General features: G+C 45.2%; 2 protein-coding genes across 5 annotated transcripts; both read left to right on the top strand.

Moving 5' to 3' along the window:
* Nucleotides 1-7,122: 7,122 nt before the first annotated feature.
* Nucleotides 7,123-16,395, top strand: LOC123149043 (uncharacterized). 4 transcript variants are annotated; one of them, XM_044568577.1, is made up of 20 exons: nt 7,123-7,344; nt 8,791-8,956; nt 9,049-9,130; nt 9,210-9,287; nt 9,411-9,470; nt 9,554-9,658; nt 10,195-10,305; nt 11,078-11,119; nt 11,670-11,768; nt 11,841-11,929; nt 12,032-12,150; nt 12,227-12,339; nt 12,438-12,480; nt 12,571-12,662; nt 13,649-13,697; nt 14,788-14,858; nt 15,389-15,508; nt 15,589-15,704; nt 15,811-15,856; nt 15,959-16,395. In XM_044568577.1, exons 2-20 carry the CDS (start codon nt 8,811-8,813, stop codon nt 15,989-15,991), a joined length of 1,614 nt encoding a protein of 537 aa, XP_044424512.1. In that variant the 5' UTR covers nt 7,123-7,344; nt 8,791-8,810; the 3' UTR covers nt 15,992-16,395. The 4 variants fall into 4 exon arrangements, with proteins under 4 accessions (XP_044424512.1, XP_044424513.1, XP_044424511.1 ...); XM_044568578.1 differs by having other exon boundaries at nt 7,124-7,344; nt 11,841-11,905; nt 15,386-15,508; XM_044568576.1 differs by having other exon boundaries at nt 7,124-7,344; nt 15,386-15,508.
* Nucleotides 16,396-16,885: 490 nt separating this feature from the next.
* Nucleotides 16,886-17,893, top strand: LOC123149045 (probable phospholipase A2 homolog 2). The gene is made up of 2 exons (XM_044568580.1): nt 16,886-17,366; nt 17,467-17,893. Exons 1-2 carry the CDS (start codon nt 17,204-17,206, stop codon nt 17,814-17,816), a joined length of 513 nt encoding a protein of 170 aa, XP_044424515.1. The 5' UTR covers nt 16,886-17,203; the 3' UTR covers nt 17,817-17,893.
* Nucleotides 17,894-20,743: the final 2,850 nt, after the last annotated feature.

The following is a 20,743-nucleotide window of genomic DNA, read 5'->3' as shown; positions in this document are numbered from 1 at the left end:
AGCGGCCGTCAAGGGCAAGACCGTCGCGACCAAGTTCGCCGCTGAGCGATATGCGATGGAGGCCGCGTGGCGCAAGGCCGAGGTCGAGGAGAAGGAGGCCATCGTCAACAAAGCGTACACCCTCCTCATACTTGGCATTTGTCGTCCGACGGGTTTCTTTGCAGCGGCCGTCGGCCCGGCGAGCACATGCTCGTCGGTCGCCAGGCCTCCGCACTGCCAGTCGCGGACCACGCCTATGTCGCCTAGCTTTCCCCCGCCAAGGCATGATGGCCAGACCCGTTTTTCGGGGTCGTCACCGGACGTTGGCGTGATCGCGCCGTCCACCCCGCGCCCCTCGGCCGTCATCGACCTCAACGTCACGCCGGGGTACAGCAGCGGCGGCCGGTCGGCCTTCAAGTTGCAAAGAAAGCAAGCACGGCCACCGTTTACGGGCACCATGCCGTCCCCCGCGTCCTATTCGACGGAATGTCAACACCAACGCCAACGGTCGACGACCCCTTCTACAACCAGTTCATGGAGGATGTGATCTACGAGGGTCGGCATGGCGGTGCCTACGATCCCGAGGGGACCCAAAGTCAGGATGGCCGCGCCCAGTACGTTGCTGATGAAGAGGCCACGACCGTGCTGACTATGACCATGGTGACTCGTGGCATGAATACGATGACATCTATTGCGAAGGTGATGGTGATGAAGAAGAAGGCAATGCCATTGATATTGGGGGCAAGTCATTGTTCATCGGCAAGCTCACCCAAAGAGCGGAAGCACAAAAGAGGAGGAAGAGCATTCGCACGGGTTCATATTCACAAGACAAGGACAAGTTGATTTGCCAATGTTGGATGGAGATTGGCCAAGCTCCGAGGACAGGCGCGCAACAAAAGGGCCTTGTTTTTTGGACGAGATTCCACAAAACATTCCATGAAAGGAAGATGTTTGAGCCCTACCAAATTACAAGCGACCGTGGCATCACCTCAATTCAAAAGAGGTGGTTGTTCATCCAACAAAAGTGCAACAAGTATTGTGCCGCACTTGAGAGCGTTGAAGCACGGACCATGAGTGGTCTCGGCATTGGGGACATGGTATGCTCTCCTCATCCTAGTTCTTTCGTTGCTACGGCCATGAGACTTCGGCCTTGTATATGTTTGCATGCTCAATTGTTGTTGATCATGTGGTGTAGGTAATTTCAATCTTTGGAAGCATTCAAGGCCTGATACAATTACAAGCCATTCACTCTTACGCATTGTGGGACGATCATCAACAAATGCCCTCAGTTCAAGGATCAATACCGTGAACTTCAAAGGAAGAGAGGCAAGAAGATGGCTGTGTTGGCCGGAGGTGGAGATGACGAGGCGTTGAAGAGGTTGAGGGGCAAGACCAACTCCAAGGTGGACGACATACGTGATGCCTCATACATGGCCTTGCATGAGACTTTGCATGGCATGATGTCTCAAAAGGATGTAAGGGACGAGAAGAAGCGACAAAGCAATGATGAGCAAATGAAGCGATATCTAGAGCTTCAAAGGAAGAAACTTGAGATGGAGGAGGCGGCCAAGAAGAGGAAGATCGACCTGGAGGAGGCGTCTCGGCAAAGGCAGCTCGACGTCGAGGCCGCCAATGTCACAGCCAGGCAGAGGCAGCTTGACATCGAGGCCACCAATGCCCTAACCAAAGCAAAGGAGGTGCCCCTTGCGATCATGAGCGTGGACTTGACCAAGATGAGCTATAAGACGAGAAGCTGGTTCAAGGCCAGGCAGAAGGAGATGTTCGACGCCAACGGCCTGAACTAGGTCGTCTGATTGGCCGTGGCCGTTCTTTTTTGGAGGCTGGCATGGGTGTCGGCCGCTGGCTGTGTGCCGGCGAGAAACGCATTCATTTTGGAGGTTGGTTGTGTTGTCGGCCGTTGCTGTGTTGTCGGCGATCAAAACTATTCATTTTGGAGGCTGGTTGTGTTGCCGGCGAGGACGTGTAAGCCGTTGGCTCTGTTGCCAGGGTGAACTAGGGCCGCTGGCCTGAACTAGGGCGTGGTATTTTGAAACTTGTTGTTTGAAAATGGAGGCGGACAGGATGGGGCCAAAGGATGAGTCTGCGCGTTGGGTGCATGGCCACCGCATCCCAGAATAGGTCCGGACACGATCCCATTGCCCTACCCAAACAGACAGAATCCGGGCAAAACGGACGTCTGTTTGTGGTCGTGCGCTGGAGTTGGCCTAACAACACACTGCTTACAAAAAAAAAGATGGCACTATCTATATTTAGCTCTAAACACAACGGTAAAACCCTATATGCTCTTTATTTCTAATTGTAGACATCAATTTCGATCAAACATATTCATGGTTAGCTGAATGAAATGAAAAACTGAAGAGAAGTGGTGCCATGCAGATGTACCAAAACTGCACTTGTAAATGTGCTTTGTGAAGAAATCATTCAGATTCTATGAATAAAACAGGCACTGAACATTATTGTTTGACATGGCACTGAACAATATTCATGGTTAGCTGAATGAAATAAAGCCTTCCAAGAATTATCATCTATATTTTGTGGATATTTTCATGTTAGGGTCATACTTATACTAAACATTATTGTTTGACATGGCACTGAACCATTGATTTGTAGATCACACATTTTCAAAGGTCTATTTTTTCTACTATTACACTAGCTATGCACCAACGAATTTATCTACAATTTTTTTTATGCCAAAATTTCAGGATATCGATCGGATGCATAATTTGGTATAGTAATTTACATGTTAATTTGACACTTAGGTTGGTCGATTGTGAGCTTGGATGTACCATTAACGGGCACGTGGAGCATGTTTCAGTGAGACGAAGATAATCGGTCGACCAAGAAAAAGAAGCAAAAGAATAAGAAGAGTGATTTATACAGGTAATAAACCAATAATAGGCCAACAATTCTTCTTGATGTGCATAAGGATACTAATCGTATATTTGAACACATATTTTTCACTGGATTTGTGTTGAACAGGTGAAATGTTTATGCTCCCGTTGCAACGCACGAGCAATTACCTAGTAACAGTCACAAGAATGACATTACAAACAGGACCACGTACGTGGGCCAGCGAGGGTTCATAATGCACGAGCAGAACAAGAAGGATGCTTAGCCCTCATCACATCTCTACTCCTAATGGAGCAGTTGGTAGTTTCGCTTCCAGGTTTTTTTTCGTCCCACCACTTTCGTCCGGTTTTTTTCGTAGGTTAACCGTCGTAGATTTTTTTCGATGCTGGTTTCTTATTCACCGGTTTGTTTACCCCTCAGCTCTTTCCTTGCAAATCAGCACTTTCCAAACGTGCACGCAATCACGGATCTAAATTTACTAACTTATCCAAATCAACCGATACCTTTCATTATTGCAAATTTCTTTAGGAAACAAATAATAGATTTTAAGGAAACAAATAAAAGATTTTAAAGACGCATCATACTTTACTAACGATCACTAAAAATCAAATCTAAATTAATTAACCTTACCTTAAATCACTCAATCACTTTAATTAAAAAACATTTCCTTTCCTAACTGCACCCTGCTTAGTGTGCACATAACAATCCGAAGTAATTAGAGTCACATGATTGAATCCATTTATTTAGAGCGACATGATTGAATTCATTTATTAACAATAATCCTCACCAAAAGTGCGTTTAGCAATTTTAGAGGGCGGACCAAAACTCTGCCATCCGCTCGCCCACGTTTGTTTAGGTACAGGAAAAAGTGGCATAATATATGGAAACAACACGACCGGGGCGGCAGCGCAATCTTCGGGGATAGGGGATCGGAGGAGAAGGATTGGCCTGGCAGCATGATCGGGGTGCTTCCCCACGGCCGCGGCCGTCCTCGCGATGCCACCTACCCGAAATCAACGCTGCTCCCTGCCGTCAGCCGAGGCGACGCCGCCTGCGCTCCTACCCACGGTCCGCTGCCGCGTGCAGCTACGGCGGGAGGAGTAGCGACGGGGCTGAGGTCCTTCATGCGTTCCGGGATGGAGGCCATGATTTCGTCGAGGTCGTTGCTGCCTCCTACACTCTGGGTGTGTCGCCGAGATTGAGGCGAGCATGAGGAGCTGTGGCCACCGCCATGGTCACCCCATCGCAGGGGATGGAGCACGCCGTCGGCCTACAGCTTGTGGAGATCACCGTTGCTCTTCAGGTCGCGTGGTGACCGGATCTTGCCGATGTGTCCCTCCCCAACGACCTCCTCTTCGCCCGGTTGGCCGGCATGGATCTCGCCACTGCTGCCCTCAACTTCTCTGCCTCGAGCTCGACGGTCAGCCACCATGGATCCCCAGCTGGAGGGTCACGTGAACCAGGCGTCCTCCCATGCTGCAGCGGCGAGAAGGTTTCATGGCTCTCCGTACACGAAGAGTGGAGTTCAGTCAAGTACTTATATACTTGGCCTCCACTGCTGATCCATGTACATGGAGAAGAACAGACAACCGCTCATTCATGCTTCGTTCCACTCCTTTGCGCTACATTACTGGAGGTGACATTTTCCTATCTCTCTATGTTGTAACAAGCCTGCTGCCTGCATAGTTAATGGATTTTTTATTTAAATTTATCGCTGCTTAGTGCTTTGTTGCAATTGTTCACCCAAGATTCTTATATATAATCTGAGCGTATGTAGGCATACTTAGCTTTGCTATTCCATTTTTTCTGGCGCATAGAAATAAGAGTATTGTCCAGGTTAGTTATTCAATTGAGTATGGTATTTGGATTGCTATCAGAATGTCTTTTCTATGCATGTGATTTCTCACATCTGGTTATAATATTTGTGAAGACGTGCATTGCACGTGCACTTGGAAGCGGGCCCGTGGCCCGCACTGGACGGCGCCGACGCCGACCTGAGCCACCTCGTCCGCGTATTCTTGGAGCTGTGGCTGGTCGATTTACATGAAATTAATTCCCTCAGTTCTGGTGACAAATATAATACACATAATCCATATTGTTATGCACTAGCGTGTATGTGTGAAATAGATGAATTATGGTCCCGTACCCAATAAGATGGATATGTGTGTGTGTTAGAGAGAGAGGGAGAGGGGGATAGAGAGTGAGGAAGAGGAAGGGAGTGTGTGTCTATGTGTGTGAGGATTTGATGGTAAAAAAGATCGCCAATGTCGTAATATTGAACTCTTAAAGTTAATGTGGCCCCGTTGCAATGCACGGGCGTTCTTCTAGTGTGATTAACTCTCAAGTGATAGTCAACTTGATAGATCTAAGGCTTCTTTCCTCCTCCTTCAGAAAAGTCTTCTTCCGCCGGATTGTTTTGAGGAGCCTATGAATGATATTGTACCTTTTCTTATTAATGATGAAGCTGTTATTTCCAATTAATAAAGTTGATGCTTTTATAAAAAAGAAAGTCTTCTTCCGCTGGCGCCTCGAGCGGTCCATCCCGCCTCCGATGGCCTTTGGGCCATGAAGGTGCAGAGGATCTCGGCTCCCCACTGGCGGGGTCATTTTGTTAGGTTCAACGTCTTGTTTGAGGCTGTGTGGCGATGGGTGGCGATCTCTCTCAGTAAAAATAATGTCTCCCACGCCCGATCCCCGCCCCGGTAGTGCGTCTGGCATCGTCGGAGGGTGTGTGGAGGTGTGTCTTTGTTGGATCTCATGGGATTCGATTGGTGCTGGTCTTCGATGGATATATTTGGATCCAATTTTCATTCATATTTGTTCGTGTGGCTATAGTTTGATCATCTATGACTCTTCACCGAAGATGGTTGTTGCTCTGGTGCGCTGGTCCTTTGTGGCCTTAGCACGATGACTTCTCGACTGTGCTACAATCAGGTTTGCCCGGCTTCGAAGAGGGAGGGGTGCTGACGTCAGCGCGCCTTCGCCTCGCTCCAGTGCTTGTAGTTGTCGCTAGGTGGTCCATGAACCTGGTTGTAATTTTTATTACCTCTAGTCTTCTTTGTATTGCCATGATTGATAATGAGTAGATTGGAAAGTTCTCTCGCAAAAAAAATCTTAAGTGATAGCATCATGACACCCTTGACACCAGCACGAGGCCATAGGTGTGACTCCTCCTTGTGATAAGAAAATAGGTAGTTTTTCGATTAAATTAATCTATGAATAAATCATGAGCATGACATTGACAGTATTGATAACACACTGGTTACGATCTAACAGAGCATGTACTACGCATATAGTAGAAACATGTACGCATATCGCTAGTACTGCTACAACAGAAAGAAACATGAGAGGGATAAACGATGTATACCCTCCAATCGGCCATGCAGCAGCGGTGGCGGCGGCAGTAGCCGCGGCATCCTCGGCGGCCTTCTTGTCGGCCTCGGCCTTCTCAGCGGCGGCACGGTCGGCGTCAGTCGACATGGTGATGACAAAGGTGATGTGGACGTAGATGAACAGAAGCGAGCAGTCGCGTAGTCGCTACCCAAAAACCTAATCGCCCCTCTCCTGTACAGGATCCGGAGAGGCGGGGTTTCGGAGGCCTGCTCTCCCGTCAACCGTGGACGCGGTGAACGGGACGGAGTCACCGGCGGCAGTAGCAGCAGAGGAACGACGCGGGCGTGGAGGCGGAGATGCATTTTGTTTCATGGCGGCTAGGGTTGGCAGCGCCCCACATATATATGTGCGGCTGCGCATGGAGAGACGTGGGCTGAATCCACGTCCAAGTCGGTAGCCCACGATCCAACGTCTCAGATCGTGGCCCCACTTGTCAAAGACTCTCCGTTCCTGACCGGCAAAAAGAAGCGCATAGGAGTGAGCTCGGCTCGGCTCAATCTCGTAACCCGCGGCGCGTCGTGGCGAGGCGTGGCGTGGCGTGGCGAGGCGAGCGGAGGAGGAGGAGTGCGCGAGGGCCTCATCTCTTCTCAAGCTCCAATAGCATGAGGAAGAGAATCCCTTATAAACCACTCCAACTCTCCTTCCACTTCCAGGGTAAATTATTTTTTGAAATATATAATATTTCCGAAATGTAAACAAAAGTAAAAAAACAAGAGGAAAAGAAGGAAAATCGAACGTACTTGGGCCGGCCAACTGTACGTTCGCTTGAGTCGAAGCTACGGCGGATGTGGCCATAAAACCTGGCCCAGTGGAACCCGCGCCACCCGGGTCGACCCGGCCCAAACCACGCGTACTCTCCACGGCGCACGTACCCGTCTCTCCCCTTCGCTGCCATTCCTCTCTCTCTCTCACTCGCTGGCCGTCCTTCCACCCCCGGCCCCTCCCCCCGTCCCTTCCTCGTCGCTTCCTCGGCGGAAGCAGAGCGCGACAGCGCGGGCGGCGACGACGGGGCCTCCCTCCCCGTCCCCTCCCGGAACCCGCCTCGAAGGACCCCGCTGCGCCGCGCCCGTCTCCTCCCCGTCCAACCCTACCCCGACGCAGGTGCGCGCTCGGAACCCCCCTCCCTCCTCCCCCCGATTCGGGCGCCGCGCCGTAGCCGCGATTCGGGCCTCGCACCAGCGCCGCCGCCGCTGCCGCCGTGATTCCCTCGCTTCGCGGAAGGGCCCTGTGCTTTTTATATTTTTATTCCTGCTCGCCCTGCGGATTGGATTCGTGCGCAAGTGGTAGGCAGGTTAGTCACGGGGCCGTGCTGGTGCCGTGACGCATTGCTTGGCTGAGAAATGCCAGTTTTGGAGCTAGATTTTTTTTTATGTCCTGTGTTAGGTGGTATGCGATGTTTGCTGGCTCTTGATCGTCGGGTGGACGTCGTTTGGGGTTTGGAAACGAAATTGATTCTAGAAACAGGTGCCTGGGAATTGAGGAAGAAATTATATGGTGGTTGTAGGGCTCAATGTTATCTCTGGCCTGTGTTAGATGGTATGTGATGTTCGTTGGGCCGTGATCGTCCAGGGTGAACTTCGTTTGGAGTTTGAAATTTTGGATTCCATAAGCAGGTGCCTGGGAATAGAGGAAGAAATTATGGGAGGTTTAATGCCTTGCTTTGCCGGTCATTGGACGCGAAGGGATATTTGGTTGTTTGACACCCATGTAGAAGTTCAAAAAACGATTGGTTGTCTGGTAGTCTGTGCATGTGATTTTTGTTCAGGTTGGAGTATTTAGGGATCGTCCAGTTAGGTTTGGTCAGGTTAATGTCTTTGCGACCTTGTAAGCGCGCAATTTCCACATGTGTTTGTGTCGTGTGATTGTCAAGGCTGGTGCTCTCATCTTCTAAAGGAGCTGTCTCCCCTGATTTGGGTGCGCCGTAGCTGTGATTCGGCTTTGCACGGGTGCCAGCGCAGCTTTGATTTCCCGCTTCATGGAAGGGTCATGTGCTTTTCTTTCCGCTTGCCCTACAGATTTGGTTCGTGCGCGAGTACTTGGTAGGGAGGTTAGTCATGGGGCCGTGCTGGTGCTGTGATGCATTGCTTGGCTGAGAAATGTTGGTTTTGGAGCTCGATGTTTGTTGGGCCGTGATAGTCGCGTGAACATTGTCTGGAGTTTGGATAAATGATTCTAGAAACAGGTGCTTGGGAATCGAGGAAGAAATTATATGTTAGTTTTGGAGCTCAATTTTTTCTCTGGTCAACTTGAGATTGTATGCAATATTGTTGGTTCATGATCATCAAGTGAGTGCTGTTTGGAGTTTGAAAATTTGTATTCCAGAAACAGGTGCTTGGGAATAGAGGAAGAAATCATGGGAGGTTTAATGCCTTGCTTTACCGGTCCATTGGGAGCGAAAGACTATTTGATTGTTTGATACCCATGTAGAAGTTCAAACGTTGCTTGGTTGTCTGTGTAGCTGTGCATGTGATTTTTTTTTAGGTTAGACTCTTAAGGAACATCCAGTTTGGTTTCGTTAGGTTAACATGGTGATCTCATCTTGTATAGGAGGATCACGGGAGGAGAATATGCGAGATCCATTCGATGCCCCTGTTGATTTCATTGGCGCAGGTCATCGTCCAGGGAATGAGCTTACCAGCTTGTCTGTTAGGGACTATGGCTTGCAAAATGGTGATGCTAAACCCTTCATTCCGAACTCCGACACTCTAGTCAGGTCCTTTACTCGTGGGAAAGTTAACTATTCTAGGTGCATTATTAGATTGTATTCCATTTTCTGAGAAATGAGGCTATGTCGTGTGCTGGCAGGCATCCGCTCCAGGGCGCATCCCTCCGCAATGACTTAATTGCAGAAGATCCTAATACTCGTTTGATGGATCCTGAAACTAAGGTAACTGTGTGGGATCCTTCTATTTACCGCATCTTCTGAACTTGCTCCAATTTCTCAACCAGATGATGTTTTCTTGCAGGAGCTTTACATTAGATCACGGACACAGGAAGAAGAGATCCTGTTGCTTCGCAAACAAATTGCTGATGCATCTCTCAAGGTATGATGTTAAAGGTTATGAATCAGTTAACCATATTTGTAAGCAAAAGTGCCTTGTCCTTCCCTTTTGATTTACCACCTCTGTGTAACCCATAACTGCAGTTATTATTTTCTGTGTTGGTAGGAGCTGCAGCTGCTGAGCGAAAAACATATTCTGGAGAGGAAGCTTTCAGACTTGAGGATGGTCTATATGAATGATACGATTTACATTTGCTGCATGACCAATTTGTAAAGTCTTGTGCTAATAAAAGTATATTACTATGACAGGCTGTTGACGAGAGGCAGGAAGATGCTATATCTGGTGCTTTGAAGCAACTGAATGAGAAAAAAAACCACATTGAAGAAAATATGAGATTGGCAAATGAACTAAAAGTATGGTGCTATTGTACATTTCAAGAATGTATGCTCAAGCCTCTTTATGATATATCCATTTTTGCCACTACTACCACCAATATGCTTAGTCATCCAGGTGGCCCTTTTTATAAAGGGTTGGGTGTTGCGTGTAATTGACTATTTATTACTGTATTAAATACAGCATTATAAACATATAAATAATGTGGCAAAATTATACAAATGCGTGCATTACTTTCTTTAGATGCTGTAGCCCCTTTACTGTTGCTGTTGCATGATTGCATATCTTTAGTTGCATTGCATCCGACCAAAATATTTTGTGATCTAGATAAATGCTAAGTGGGTCCTGATTCCCTGGCCTGCATTTCAGGGAGTTGTTGAGTGGCATTTATTCTATGCAACTGACTTTACAGTGGCATATGCAGTGGTAGTCCTAGTTTGTTGCATGAGGCAACTTCAGTTCATTGTTATCTACCATTTAATATGAACTAGATTATGTAGTACATGATTTTTTATTGTCACTAAGAATTCAGAAACATACGGTTGAAACCTTGTAGGGTGAGGAAGAAGAGCTTTACTTGTTCACTTCTTCATTGCTTGGTATGTTAGCAGAATACGATGTTCGCCCACCTCAAATATATCCTTCAACCATTACAACGGTTACAAAGGTAACTCTTATTTGGTCAGTTACTTTTAAATTGTTCTTGCCAGGAAGTACATACATACTTTTGTATTTGCCCAAATTAGTTTCTTTGTTACTTGGATGGTAATAATAATGATTTGGTTCATAAGGATTGATTTACTTGTATGAGCTAGAGCTGTATTAGCTATGTTTTGCTAATGCCCAGTATAATGTATGATGTTTACTGGACATGGTAGGAAATATTATTGATGTCAATGCAGACTTAATATGGACATAACGGATCCACTCCTTATCAAAGGCTCGACAATAGATTCCCCCAAATTGTCTGATAGATACCTTCACATCTTTACATAAACTTTATCCAAGTTTTATCCCTTTTATTGAGTATAATGTACTGTCGACTTGAGACACAACAGGGTAATTAGTGGCTGCGTGCTATATTATTTACAAAAAATATTTTCATTACAAGGTTTGACTTTAAAGGCCTGTTTGTTGGTGAAGAATTCAGTTCTATCTGTTAAGCGTCAAGTGAAACATATTCTGCATCTTTGATATGTATGCGATTTTAACTGCCATCATAATAGCTCTATGGGACTGAAGTTTTATTTTGCTATCTTAGTTAAGATATCTGTTATACTACCATGTTTTTCTGGTTTGCTCAGTTATTTTTCAATTGCTTGATGCAGAATGCCTAGTCTAGTATTTATGATGGAGTCATTTACCAGTGTCTTTTTTAAACTCTGTGCCCAGTGGTTAACATGGATATGTAACATCTTTCTTTTGACCACAATTTTCAGCGCTTGTACCAACAGATGCAATGGAAGATCAGATCGTTAAATGTAAGTGACCTCAGCTCAGCTATGCATCTTCAAGCCGGTGAAGTATTCAACTCTGAATTATTTTGACTATTCGAAGTCCCGTGTTGGCACATATGGATTGTGTGTGTGTGTCACCAAGATTGCTAAAACTTCTCAAGTTTGGATAAGTTGGCACAAAAAACCCAGATTATAGTCAATACTACTTACATTTGAACAAATGCTTATTGAAGTATTTTGGTTTGCTGAATAGCTTTGTGTATGACTCTGCATGACTGAATATGTAGTTGTGTCTTTAATTGCTGATTATCACCAAAGAACTAGCTATGGACAGGGGTGTGTGGAAGCTTGCTATCCATGTGCCAGAGCCATGAGTTGGTTGCGAGATCTTATGGGTTTCACCTCTAGCCTACCCCAACTTGTTTGGGACTAAAGGCTTTGTTGTTGTTGTCTTTAATTGCTGATTACGAGCCTTTTTACCTTCTATGTTACTGAAGCCTATTAATAGTAATTTTAGTATCTACTAAAATATTTGTTTTTTAAGGCACTCAGTTGATTGATTATACTGATTCAGGACAGTTTAGGCGATATAAGTCAACCTGGAAACATATATAATCCCAATCCTCAACAAGCAACTCCGTTGAGAAATGACACTTCCTCATCTTACAATATGGTATGATAACATGAACCTGCAAATAGCTTGTTTAACATTGTAGCTTGACATATAATTGTTTCCTATTTACAGGTTGCGAACAGGAACAATTTCCCTCAGTATGCTCAAGATCCAAATGATCGACATGCTGAGCAAATGTACAATGGATCCACTTTTAATCAGTATGCTTAGTTTAGATTTTGAAATAGTGTTACTGACTATCCAGTCAAATATGTCATCGACATGGAAGAATGTTGACCTCTGTTTCTGGCACTGCCTTTCAGGGATATGGTAGCTCCTACTCACTCTAATTATTTTGAAGAAAATCCTGGTCCTAGAGAAGCAAGATTAGATGATGACTCACAGTTCTATAGGAATGATACTCAAGAGTACTCAGCTGATGGTAAATTAATAGCTAATATTTTAACCAAAAAAGATTCTAGATCATATCCTTTGATATATACATACTTTTAACCTAGGTGATCCATTACCTGGTATTGAGGGATTTCAAATTGTCGGCGATCCTAGGCCAGGATCTACTTTAAGAGCATGTGGTTTCCCTACAAATGGTACTACACTTTGTAATTTCCAGGTATGTTGTGTTCTGACTCTGGATTCTGATTCTTTTATCTTTGCTGGGAATTTCGAAATGCTGCAATAAAACTTCTCTCTTGGAAATGTTGTTTTCAGTGGGTTCGCTGTCATGAAGATGGCACCAGGTATTCTATTGAAGGTAAAGAAGGAAATTTGTCCTACAAGCCATGTGATAATGTTCAGAGAAAAAGTAGCTACACTGACTAGTTCTATATTTTCTGCAATTCAGGTGCTACGATGTATGACTATGTGGTTACTGCAGATGATGTTGGCACTCTTCTTGCTGTAGACTGCACTCCTATGGATGATAGTGGCCGCCAGGTTGTTAACAAGTATTAATTTAGGGTAATTTTGTATTGTAGACTACAAGCTCATGTGATGTAGTACTCAAGTCTCGAAGATACCAGACACATTATAGAACAACAGTTGTTTGCAAATGGAGGAACCAAAGACACAACGTTTGATAGAAAAAGTTTGTCCAAGGACCCACTTAGGAAGATACTATTTCTCCCAGCGGCAACTTGGCTATTCTGTTGAAACTAGGAAAGTTATTAAAGGTTTTTTTTTTGCAGTACATTGAAAAAACCTAAAGCTACACAGTTTTTGCAACTTTGGTAAATTGTGATTTACTAAAAGATTGACCAAACTGACTATGGAGGACCAGTTCTTCCTTGATTTACTAAAATGCTGGTCTTGCGATTTGAAATGTTCAACTTTTTACCACTATGTTTGATTTGAACCTGATTTGGTACCCTCAGGTTTTGAAGCATTTTGTGGCTTCTCTTATTATAAATATACTTGCTAAGTCTCCCCCATCCATTGTTATAAACTAGTTTTGGTATTTTTGACACTCTTGGTGTCCTGATGTGCTGATTTTGTTTTGTTATTTTTGTTTCACCATTTGATGCATCAGTGTGTGAACTATTTGCCTACTGAACAGCCTGTAAAGCACAACCCTATCAATTAAGTGCTATTTCTTGATTTGATATAGGCATAAGCCCATGACCATCTGGCTTTACAAAACCTGTTTATCCGAGTGTTTCTTGATTCTTTTTTCTAAAACTGATAGTTTGCACAGGAAGTTCCCATCTTAATTTCCATTTGTAGTTCTTTTAGCTTGCAGACTATCATATTTATTATGTAGGTGATAGAATGTAGTTGCAAATTGTTTCTAAATGCTTTGGTCTGAAATAAAATTTTGTACAACACTGACACATGAATCTTTAAGCTGATAGTTCTGAATTTGTTTTACTCACAGTGCACTTTTTTGCGATTTGAGTTTGATGAGTTGCTCCGCTTGATTGTAGGGTGATTTGGTGAGGGAGTTTGCTAACAATGAGAACAAGATAACTTGTGGTAAGTTTATGATGTATATACCGTTGCCTCTTTTGCATCCCTGATAGAATGTATTGTTATATTGTCATGCTGTGCTCTAATATTATTGGATCAACGTTTGCAATTGATGTATTCTCACTTCCATATTTTGAATATAGAAAATGTCGAGACACTACTCTTTTTTTGCGGGATCTCGAGACACTACTATTAATTAGTAGTCCATTGTATCCTGTTGGTAAAGTGGAAGTTCATCTACATGAAATGCCTTTTTCTATGTTTTATCATGTTTGATAAATCAACCCCTTAATATTAATTTAATTTAAATTAACCATAGACTATATTTTAGCCTTTCCTGCTGTTGCGTGCTTGCCACGGTACATACCATCTTCCATGGCAGGGTCGTGATACACTGATACTCCCTCCCATCCGTATTAGTTGTCGCTGAAACGGATGTATCTAGATGTATTTCAGTGCTAGATACATCCGTTTGAGCGGCAAGTAATATGAATAGGAGGGAGTGCTAATTTTTTGAATAACACTATTACTCTAGACATAATTAAAATTCTTTGCATTTTTTTTCTTGAAAACAAAAACTGAATGCTCGTAATGATGGTACATGCTTGTGGGAAAGTGCATTTTGTAGAAAATGAGTTACAGACTTGTACTCAACTTATGGATAGGAAACATGTATGTTTGTGTCATTATTTTGCTCATCTGAAAGAACTTGAAGGGGATGGCAATGCTTACTTACACATACTCCTGAAGACCACCAAAGTTAGTGAACTCATTTTCAAGTTTTGTGGTAATATAGGGTATTAGGGATTGGGATTTGGTTCTATGGGTAATATAGGGTTTTGTGGTAATTTTCCATACCTTATTGCACATGATAATATAGGGTTTAGTTCTTTGGGTAATGTAGGTTTTTTTTGGTAATTTTCCATACCTTGTCACACATGATAATATAGGGTTTAGTTCTTTGGGTTTTCTCGAAAAAGATGAGGTATAGTGTACATACATTTTCAAGTTTTGTGGACTATTCTTAGAATAGCTCTGCAGTTGATTTACACTTCATTTTCTTAGAATTATCCAAGTTCTGCTCTATATTATGCAGATCAAGAAATGCAGAATGACATCAATATATGTATTTCAAGGGGGAGAGCCGACTTTGATGTTTATGTCCTGGTATGCCACGAAGTATTTATTATTCTGCCTGAAGTAAAATTCGATACCCTTTGAAGTAAACAGAATGTTCACTTGGAAGGCTTCTTGATGATGCCATCAATCATATTTTACAAGTTATGTGTTGTTGTTGATGTAGCTTAAACTTGTGACCCTCCATATGCTTACAATATTCTTCTGTTACATTTTGTGTCTGATAAACTACAGAGTTAGCACTTCAAATTGAAGAAATGGACGGCATCTTTCTAGCTATTTTTTTAATTAGAACCATAGACTTAAAACAGTTGCTCGATTTGATTAAGGGTATTCTGTACAATAGAAGGGTCACGAGTAGGGCTGGCAGAAATGATTGTTAATGTGATTTGTTCAAAACTGACAGCATTAAGCTCAGAATATTCTCGGTTTGTTAGCTTGTTGACGATGCATCTAGTTTACCAAGATGGTTGTGCTCAAAATAGGCTCTCGTTAGTTCGATAGCAAAATTGCTCCTAAACTATTAGTGGGGGCTTACATCTACGTTCCTTTCACAGCAGGGGTATTCTCCTGAAGAATGGGAACATGCCACGTTGGTCCTTAGACGAACCGGATATCAAATAAACTTCAGCCACAAGGATGAAGCTGTAATTGACGAGAAATATTCACCAAATCTACAGGTACATTGTTTGACAGGCACATTTATTCACTCAGTATTTATGTTTGCTCCTGAGAGATATTATATGATTTTTCTTTGCAGACGAAAATTCCCAATGGACGAACTACTCAATTTGTTTTAGTAAGTTCTGGTGGTGTAAATCTACCATTTAATACACAGGGAATAACGGAGCCCAATAATGAGGATAACGACGTTAGGTGCCAACTGTTACCTTACCTTCTCAAACTTCTAACCTTTTGTTTAATGTTTTTTTCTACAAAGGGTGAAAAAAATCATATATCTGACTGAGTGATACTTCTGCAGGCTACGCGATCTAATCGTATTGGTCATGCGAACTTTCCAGAATAAGGTATCTCTTCTGTAGGATATTTTGACTTCCTGTGTACGATGTATGGCTCCTTAAATCTTATTGTTACTTTATTATGACTGACTGAAACTGAATTCAATGCAGGCATTAGATGCTAAAAGGAAAGGCAAGGCTTAGACGTGTCGAACCAGAGATTCCCGTCTAGAGGAGTTCTTCTCATTGGTTTGTGCAGTGTTCAACATTTTTTTGCCAGAAGGTGGAAGGCGTTCTTGATTATACCATGCATTCTAAAGATTTGTGTAGAGGCGTTAAGCAACAGAAAAAGGCTGGGTGGTCCTCCTAGGTTATTTTGTGTATAATACTGTAATTTTCTGTAGTGTCTTTTTTTTGTTCCCCTCCGATTTTCTCTTCTTTACATTTTTTTTATCTCTTTACTGCCCCCTCTAGGTTATTAATTAGACCTGGGACTGCACTTGCTGGTAAACCTTGAGCAAGTCGATTAATGTAATCAATTTCTGAGTTATTCGATAGCGGAGATAGTTTGCCAGTACAGCTGCTGATAACGGTTGCAACTCCCATAATGTAACGTGTGCATTGTTTGTTGCTGCTATTAAACTCCCAATGCGTTTCGAAGAACTAAAGTACCTTACACTTATTTGAAGAAAGATAGAAGCTGCCTGAGTATATATGTGAAATAGTAGAAAATGGTACTCCCTCTGTCTGTTAAAAAACGTCTTACACTATGGGACGGAGGGAGTATGTTATTGTAGATCTTTATTAAATATGCGCAAGGACGGTAGGTTGCTTAGCTAGCCGAGATATCTCCGAACCTTTGTAGCGGTTAAACTTTGTACTTGGACCTACCCACAAAGGAAGGAAAATAACTTGCTACTTGGACCTGACCGCAGGTTTCATTTGCGTAACGGAGCCAGGGAGTACCATGCCGTCGAGTACGAACCAACCATGCCGTTGAGTACGTTCAACTACCAAAACAACCAATCCGAACAACGGTATATCTTTATTCAGAGGATGCCTGAGCCTAATCCCCTGGCCTTTTGCTTGTAGGCTGTAGCAGGCAATCAGAAGAAGACACTTCTTTTCAATAGCTCGTTATCCCCTGGCCCTTTGAAGTAACTGTTTTTTTCTTTCCTTTTGCGGGGAAAGTCACCGTTGAACACTTAAACTAACCCATCCAATTTCCCAACGGCGCCACCAAACTGCCACCAGAGCTACTACCATACCAACAAACACCACTTCGCTGAACCTCCAAAACCACCACCACACTGGCACACTCATACACGGCCAACAGTTGGAGGCTTAGAGCTAGCTCTTAGCTCACCGCCATCCTCCTTCTGGCAGCCCGGCCAAATCATAAACACACGGTGAAAAATGCACACCGGCCGCCTCCTCCATCTCCTCCTGCTGCTCGCCGCCGCCGGCCGCTCGCTGGCCCGCGGCGGCATCTTCGGGGCAGCGTCGCCGCCGTCCAGCCCCGACGGCGACCAGAAGTGCAGCCGGACGTGCGAGTCCGCGTACTGCACGGGCACCTTAGGTACGTACGCCGTCCGTGCCTGCCGCCGACCGGTTGCGATATGCACCGCCATCTCTCTGTATCTCTCGCTCATACCGGAGGGTACGCATGCTTGTACCAGAGGCTCCGCTGATGCGGTACGGCAAGTACTGCGGCGTGTCCTACACGGGGTGCCCCGGCGAGCCCCCCTGCGACGCCCTCGACGCCTGCTGCATGCTCCACGACGCCTGCGTCCAGGCCACCGACGACTACCTCAACATGTGGTGCAACCAGAGCCTGCTGGACTGCGTGGCCGCCGTGAGGACCGCGGCCGCGGCGGCGGGCGGCGGCGTGGAGGCCGTGCTGACGACGTTCGAGGGGAACAGCTGCAACGCCACGGACGTCGCCGACGAGATCACCTCCATCCTCGAGGCCGCCGTGTACGCCGGGAGCATCCTGCGCAGAGCGCCGGCGCCGGCCCCGGCGAAGTAGCTCGCTTGCTAGTCGCTACTGTTGATGCGCGTTTGATTTGGAGGTCCGTGGAGGAGGTGTGGTCCGGTTGAAGTCGATCGGTGGCCTAGCAACCAGTAAAATGGTGGACCGGTGTCCAGATGGTGGATTATTTATTGAATGGATTTTTGTGTGGTTCTACTACTACTCTGGATTCCCTCCGGTTTTTTGACATCCTTGTTACTACCCCTGTTCCGTCTGGTTGCACTTCCGCTCCATTTCCGTCTGGCGGCAATTTGTGGACGGGTTTGTGTAAGAGCACACGAAGAGAGATGGGAGTATACCTGGCCATGGGCAGCCCGGCCCGGTCGGCCCGGCCCGACACGGTCCGAAAAAGCCCGACCCGGCCTGGTCCAACCTTGTCCATGGGCTGGGCTCGGGCCTAGGTTTTGAGCCCGAAGCCCGGGCCAGGTCGAGCCCGTTGATTTCACCATTTAAGGAAGAGGCCCGGCCCGTGGCCCGAGGCCCGACGGGCTTTTAGTGTGATGGGCCGGGCTCGGGCCCGATTTTTAGGCCCGACGGCCAGACCGGGCCGGGCTCGGGCCTGGGTTTTTTGTGTTGGGCTTTGGTTGGCCCGGCCCGGCCCGAAGAATGGCCAGGTATAGATGGGAGTCACACATAAGCTGCACTGGAGTAATGCTACACCTACTTAAACTTACATAGAGTTTTTACGTAAAAGTTAACGCGTAGACATGGGATTGAATCGATGGGGAGGAAGGGCCCAACACCTTCAAAATCAAGGGGGGGGGGGGAGAGTATTGGTTAGAAAAGTTACGTATGATTAAGTAACTTGTATGTAGATGTAGGATTATTGAGCTGCACTGCATCGTGCCTCCTCTCCCTTCGGTTGTGTTTCTAATTCTAACTAAAAGAACACATGTGCGTTGCAACGGGGCCACATTAACTTAAAGAGTTCAATATTAATATTCTCATACATATCAAGTTACATTGGCGACCTTTTTTACCATCAAATCCTCACACACACACACACTCTCCCTCCCTCTTCCTCACTCCCCCCCTCTCCCTCTCTCTCTCTAACACACACACACATATCCATCTTATTGGGTACGGGATCATAATCCATCTATTTCACACACACGCTAGTGCATAACAATATGGATTATGTGTATTATATTTGCCACCACAACTGAGGGAATTAATTTCATGTAATTCGGCCAGCCACAGCTCCAAGAATACGCGGAGGAGGTGGCCCTGGTCGGCGTCGGCGCCGTTCGGCACGGGCCACAGGCCCGCTTCCAAGTGCGTCTGCACGTCGGCCACTCACGCCGGGTCCTTCAAGTGCCGCTTCCACCGCACCAACTCCCAGGGCCACGACCACAGCCAGGTCCAGGGAAGCCGCCCTTCTTCCGCCCCTTCACCGGCCGCAGCCAACGCGGTGCCGCGGCACCCGGCCTCGCCATCCTCGTCCTCAGGCACCGTTGCGACCCAGTGACGCAGCCCAAGCATCGGCCTCGAGAATCAAGAACGCTCGACAACGGAGAGGGAAGGAAAGATCATATACATGTCATAAGAAAGGGAGTTTATTTACTGCTCCCTCTATGTATTGTTTCCTTTGTTTGGAGATTGATTACCATCCGTGAGTTAAGGTAAGGTTAATGTGATGGAGCAGTTTTTCTGAAAATCAAATATTTGCTTTCTAATTAATGTGATTGAGTGATTTAATGTAAGGTTAATTAATTTAGATTTTATTTTTAGAGATTGTTTGTGATTGATTCTATATTACTAAATAACTTGCGCCAGTATGGAAATTTCTGATCTATTCAGATTTCTTTCGTTGTATGAGAGGGTGACGCGAAAATAAACCAATGAGGTGGAGGAAGGGGACAAAAAAATCTACGAAAAAAACCAGCGAAGGTGGGAGGAGGTACCAAAAAAAACCATGGGAGGTGGGAAGCCGCCCTTCACAGGACGCGGCCAACGCGGTGCCGCGGCACCCGGCCTCGCCGTCCTCGTCCTCCGGCACCGTTGCGACCCAGTGACGTAGCCCAAGCATCGGTCTCGAGAATCAAGAACGCTCGACAACGGAGAGGGAAGGAAAGATCATATACATGTCATAAGAAAGGGAGTTTATTTACTGCTCCCTCTATGTATTGTTTCCTTTGTTTGGAGATTGATTACCATCCGTGAGTTAAGGTAAGGTTAATGTGATTGACAGTTTTTCTGAAAATCAAATATTTGCTTTCTAATTAATGTGATTGAGTGATTTAATGTAAGGTTAATTAATTTAGATTTTATTTTTAGAGATTGTTTGTGATTGATTCTATATTACTAAATAACTTGCGCCAGTATGGAAATTTCTGATCTATTCAGATTTCTTTCGTTGTATGAGAGGGTGACGCGAAAATAAACCAATGAGGTGGAGGGAGGGGACAAAAAAATCTACGAAAAAAACCAGCGAAGGTGGGAGGAGGTACCAAAAAAACTATGGGAGGTGGGAAGCCGCCCTTCTTCGCCCCCTTCACCGGCCGCGGCCAACGCGGTGCCGCAGCACCCGGCCTCGCCGTCCTCGTCCTCCGGCACCGTCGCGGCCCAGTGACGCATCCCAAGCAACGGTCTCAAGAATCAAGAACGCTCGACAACGGAGAGGGAAGGGAAGATCATATATATGTCATAAGAAAGGGAGTTTATTTACTGCTCCCTCTATGTATTGTTTCCTTTGTTTGGAGATTGATTACCATCCGTGAGTTAAGGTAAGATTAATGTGATTGAGCGATTTTTCTGAAAATCAAATATTTGCTTTCTAATTAATGTGATTGAGTGATTTAAGGTAAGGTTAATTAATTTAGATTTTATTTTTAGAGATTATTCGTGATTGATTCTACATTACTAAATAACTTGCGCCAGTATGGAAAGTTCTGATCTGTTCAATTTTTTTCATTGTGTGAGAG

This window comes from Triticum aestivum, chromosome 7A, assembly GCF_018294505.1.
Source record: "Triticum aestivum cultivar Chinese Spring chromosome 7A, IWGSC CS RefSeq v2.1, whole genome shotgun sequence".
NCBI classification, from domain to species: domain Eukaryota; kingdom Viridiplantae; phylum Streptophyta; class Magnoliopsida; order Poales; family Poaceae; genus Triticum; species Triticum aestivum.
The sequence above is the reverse complement of the archived record's forward strand: the minus strand, read 5'-3'. Positions and strand labels throughout refer to the sequence as shown.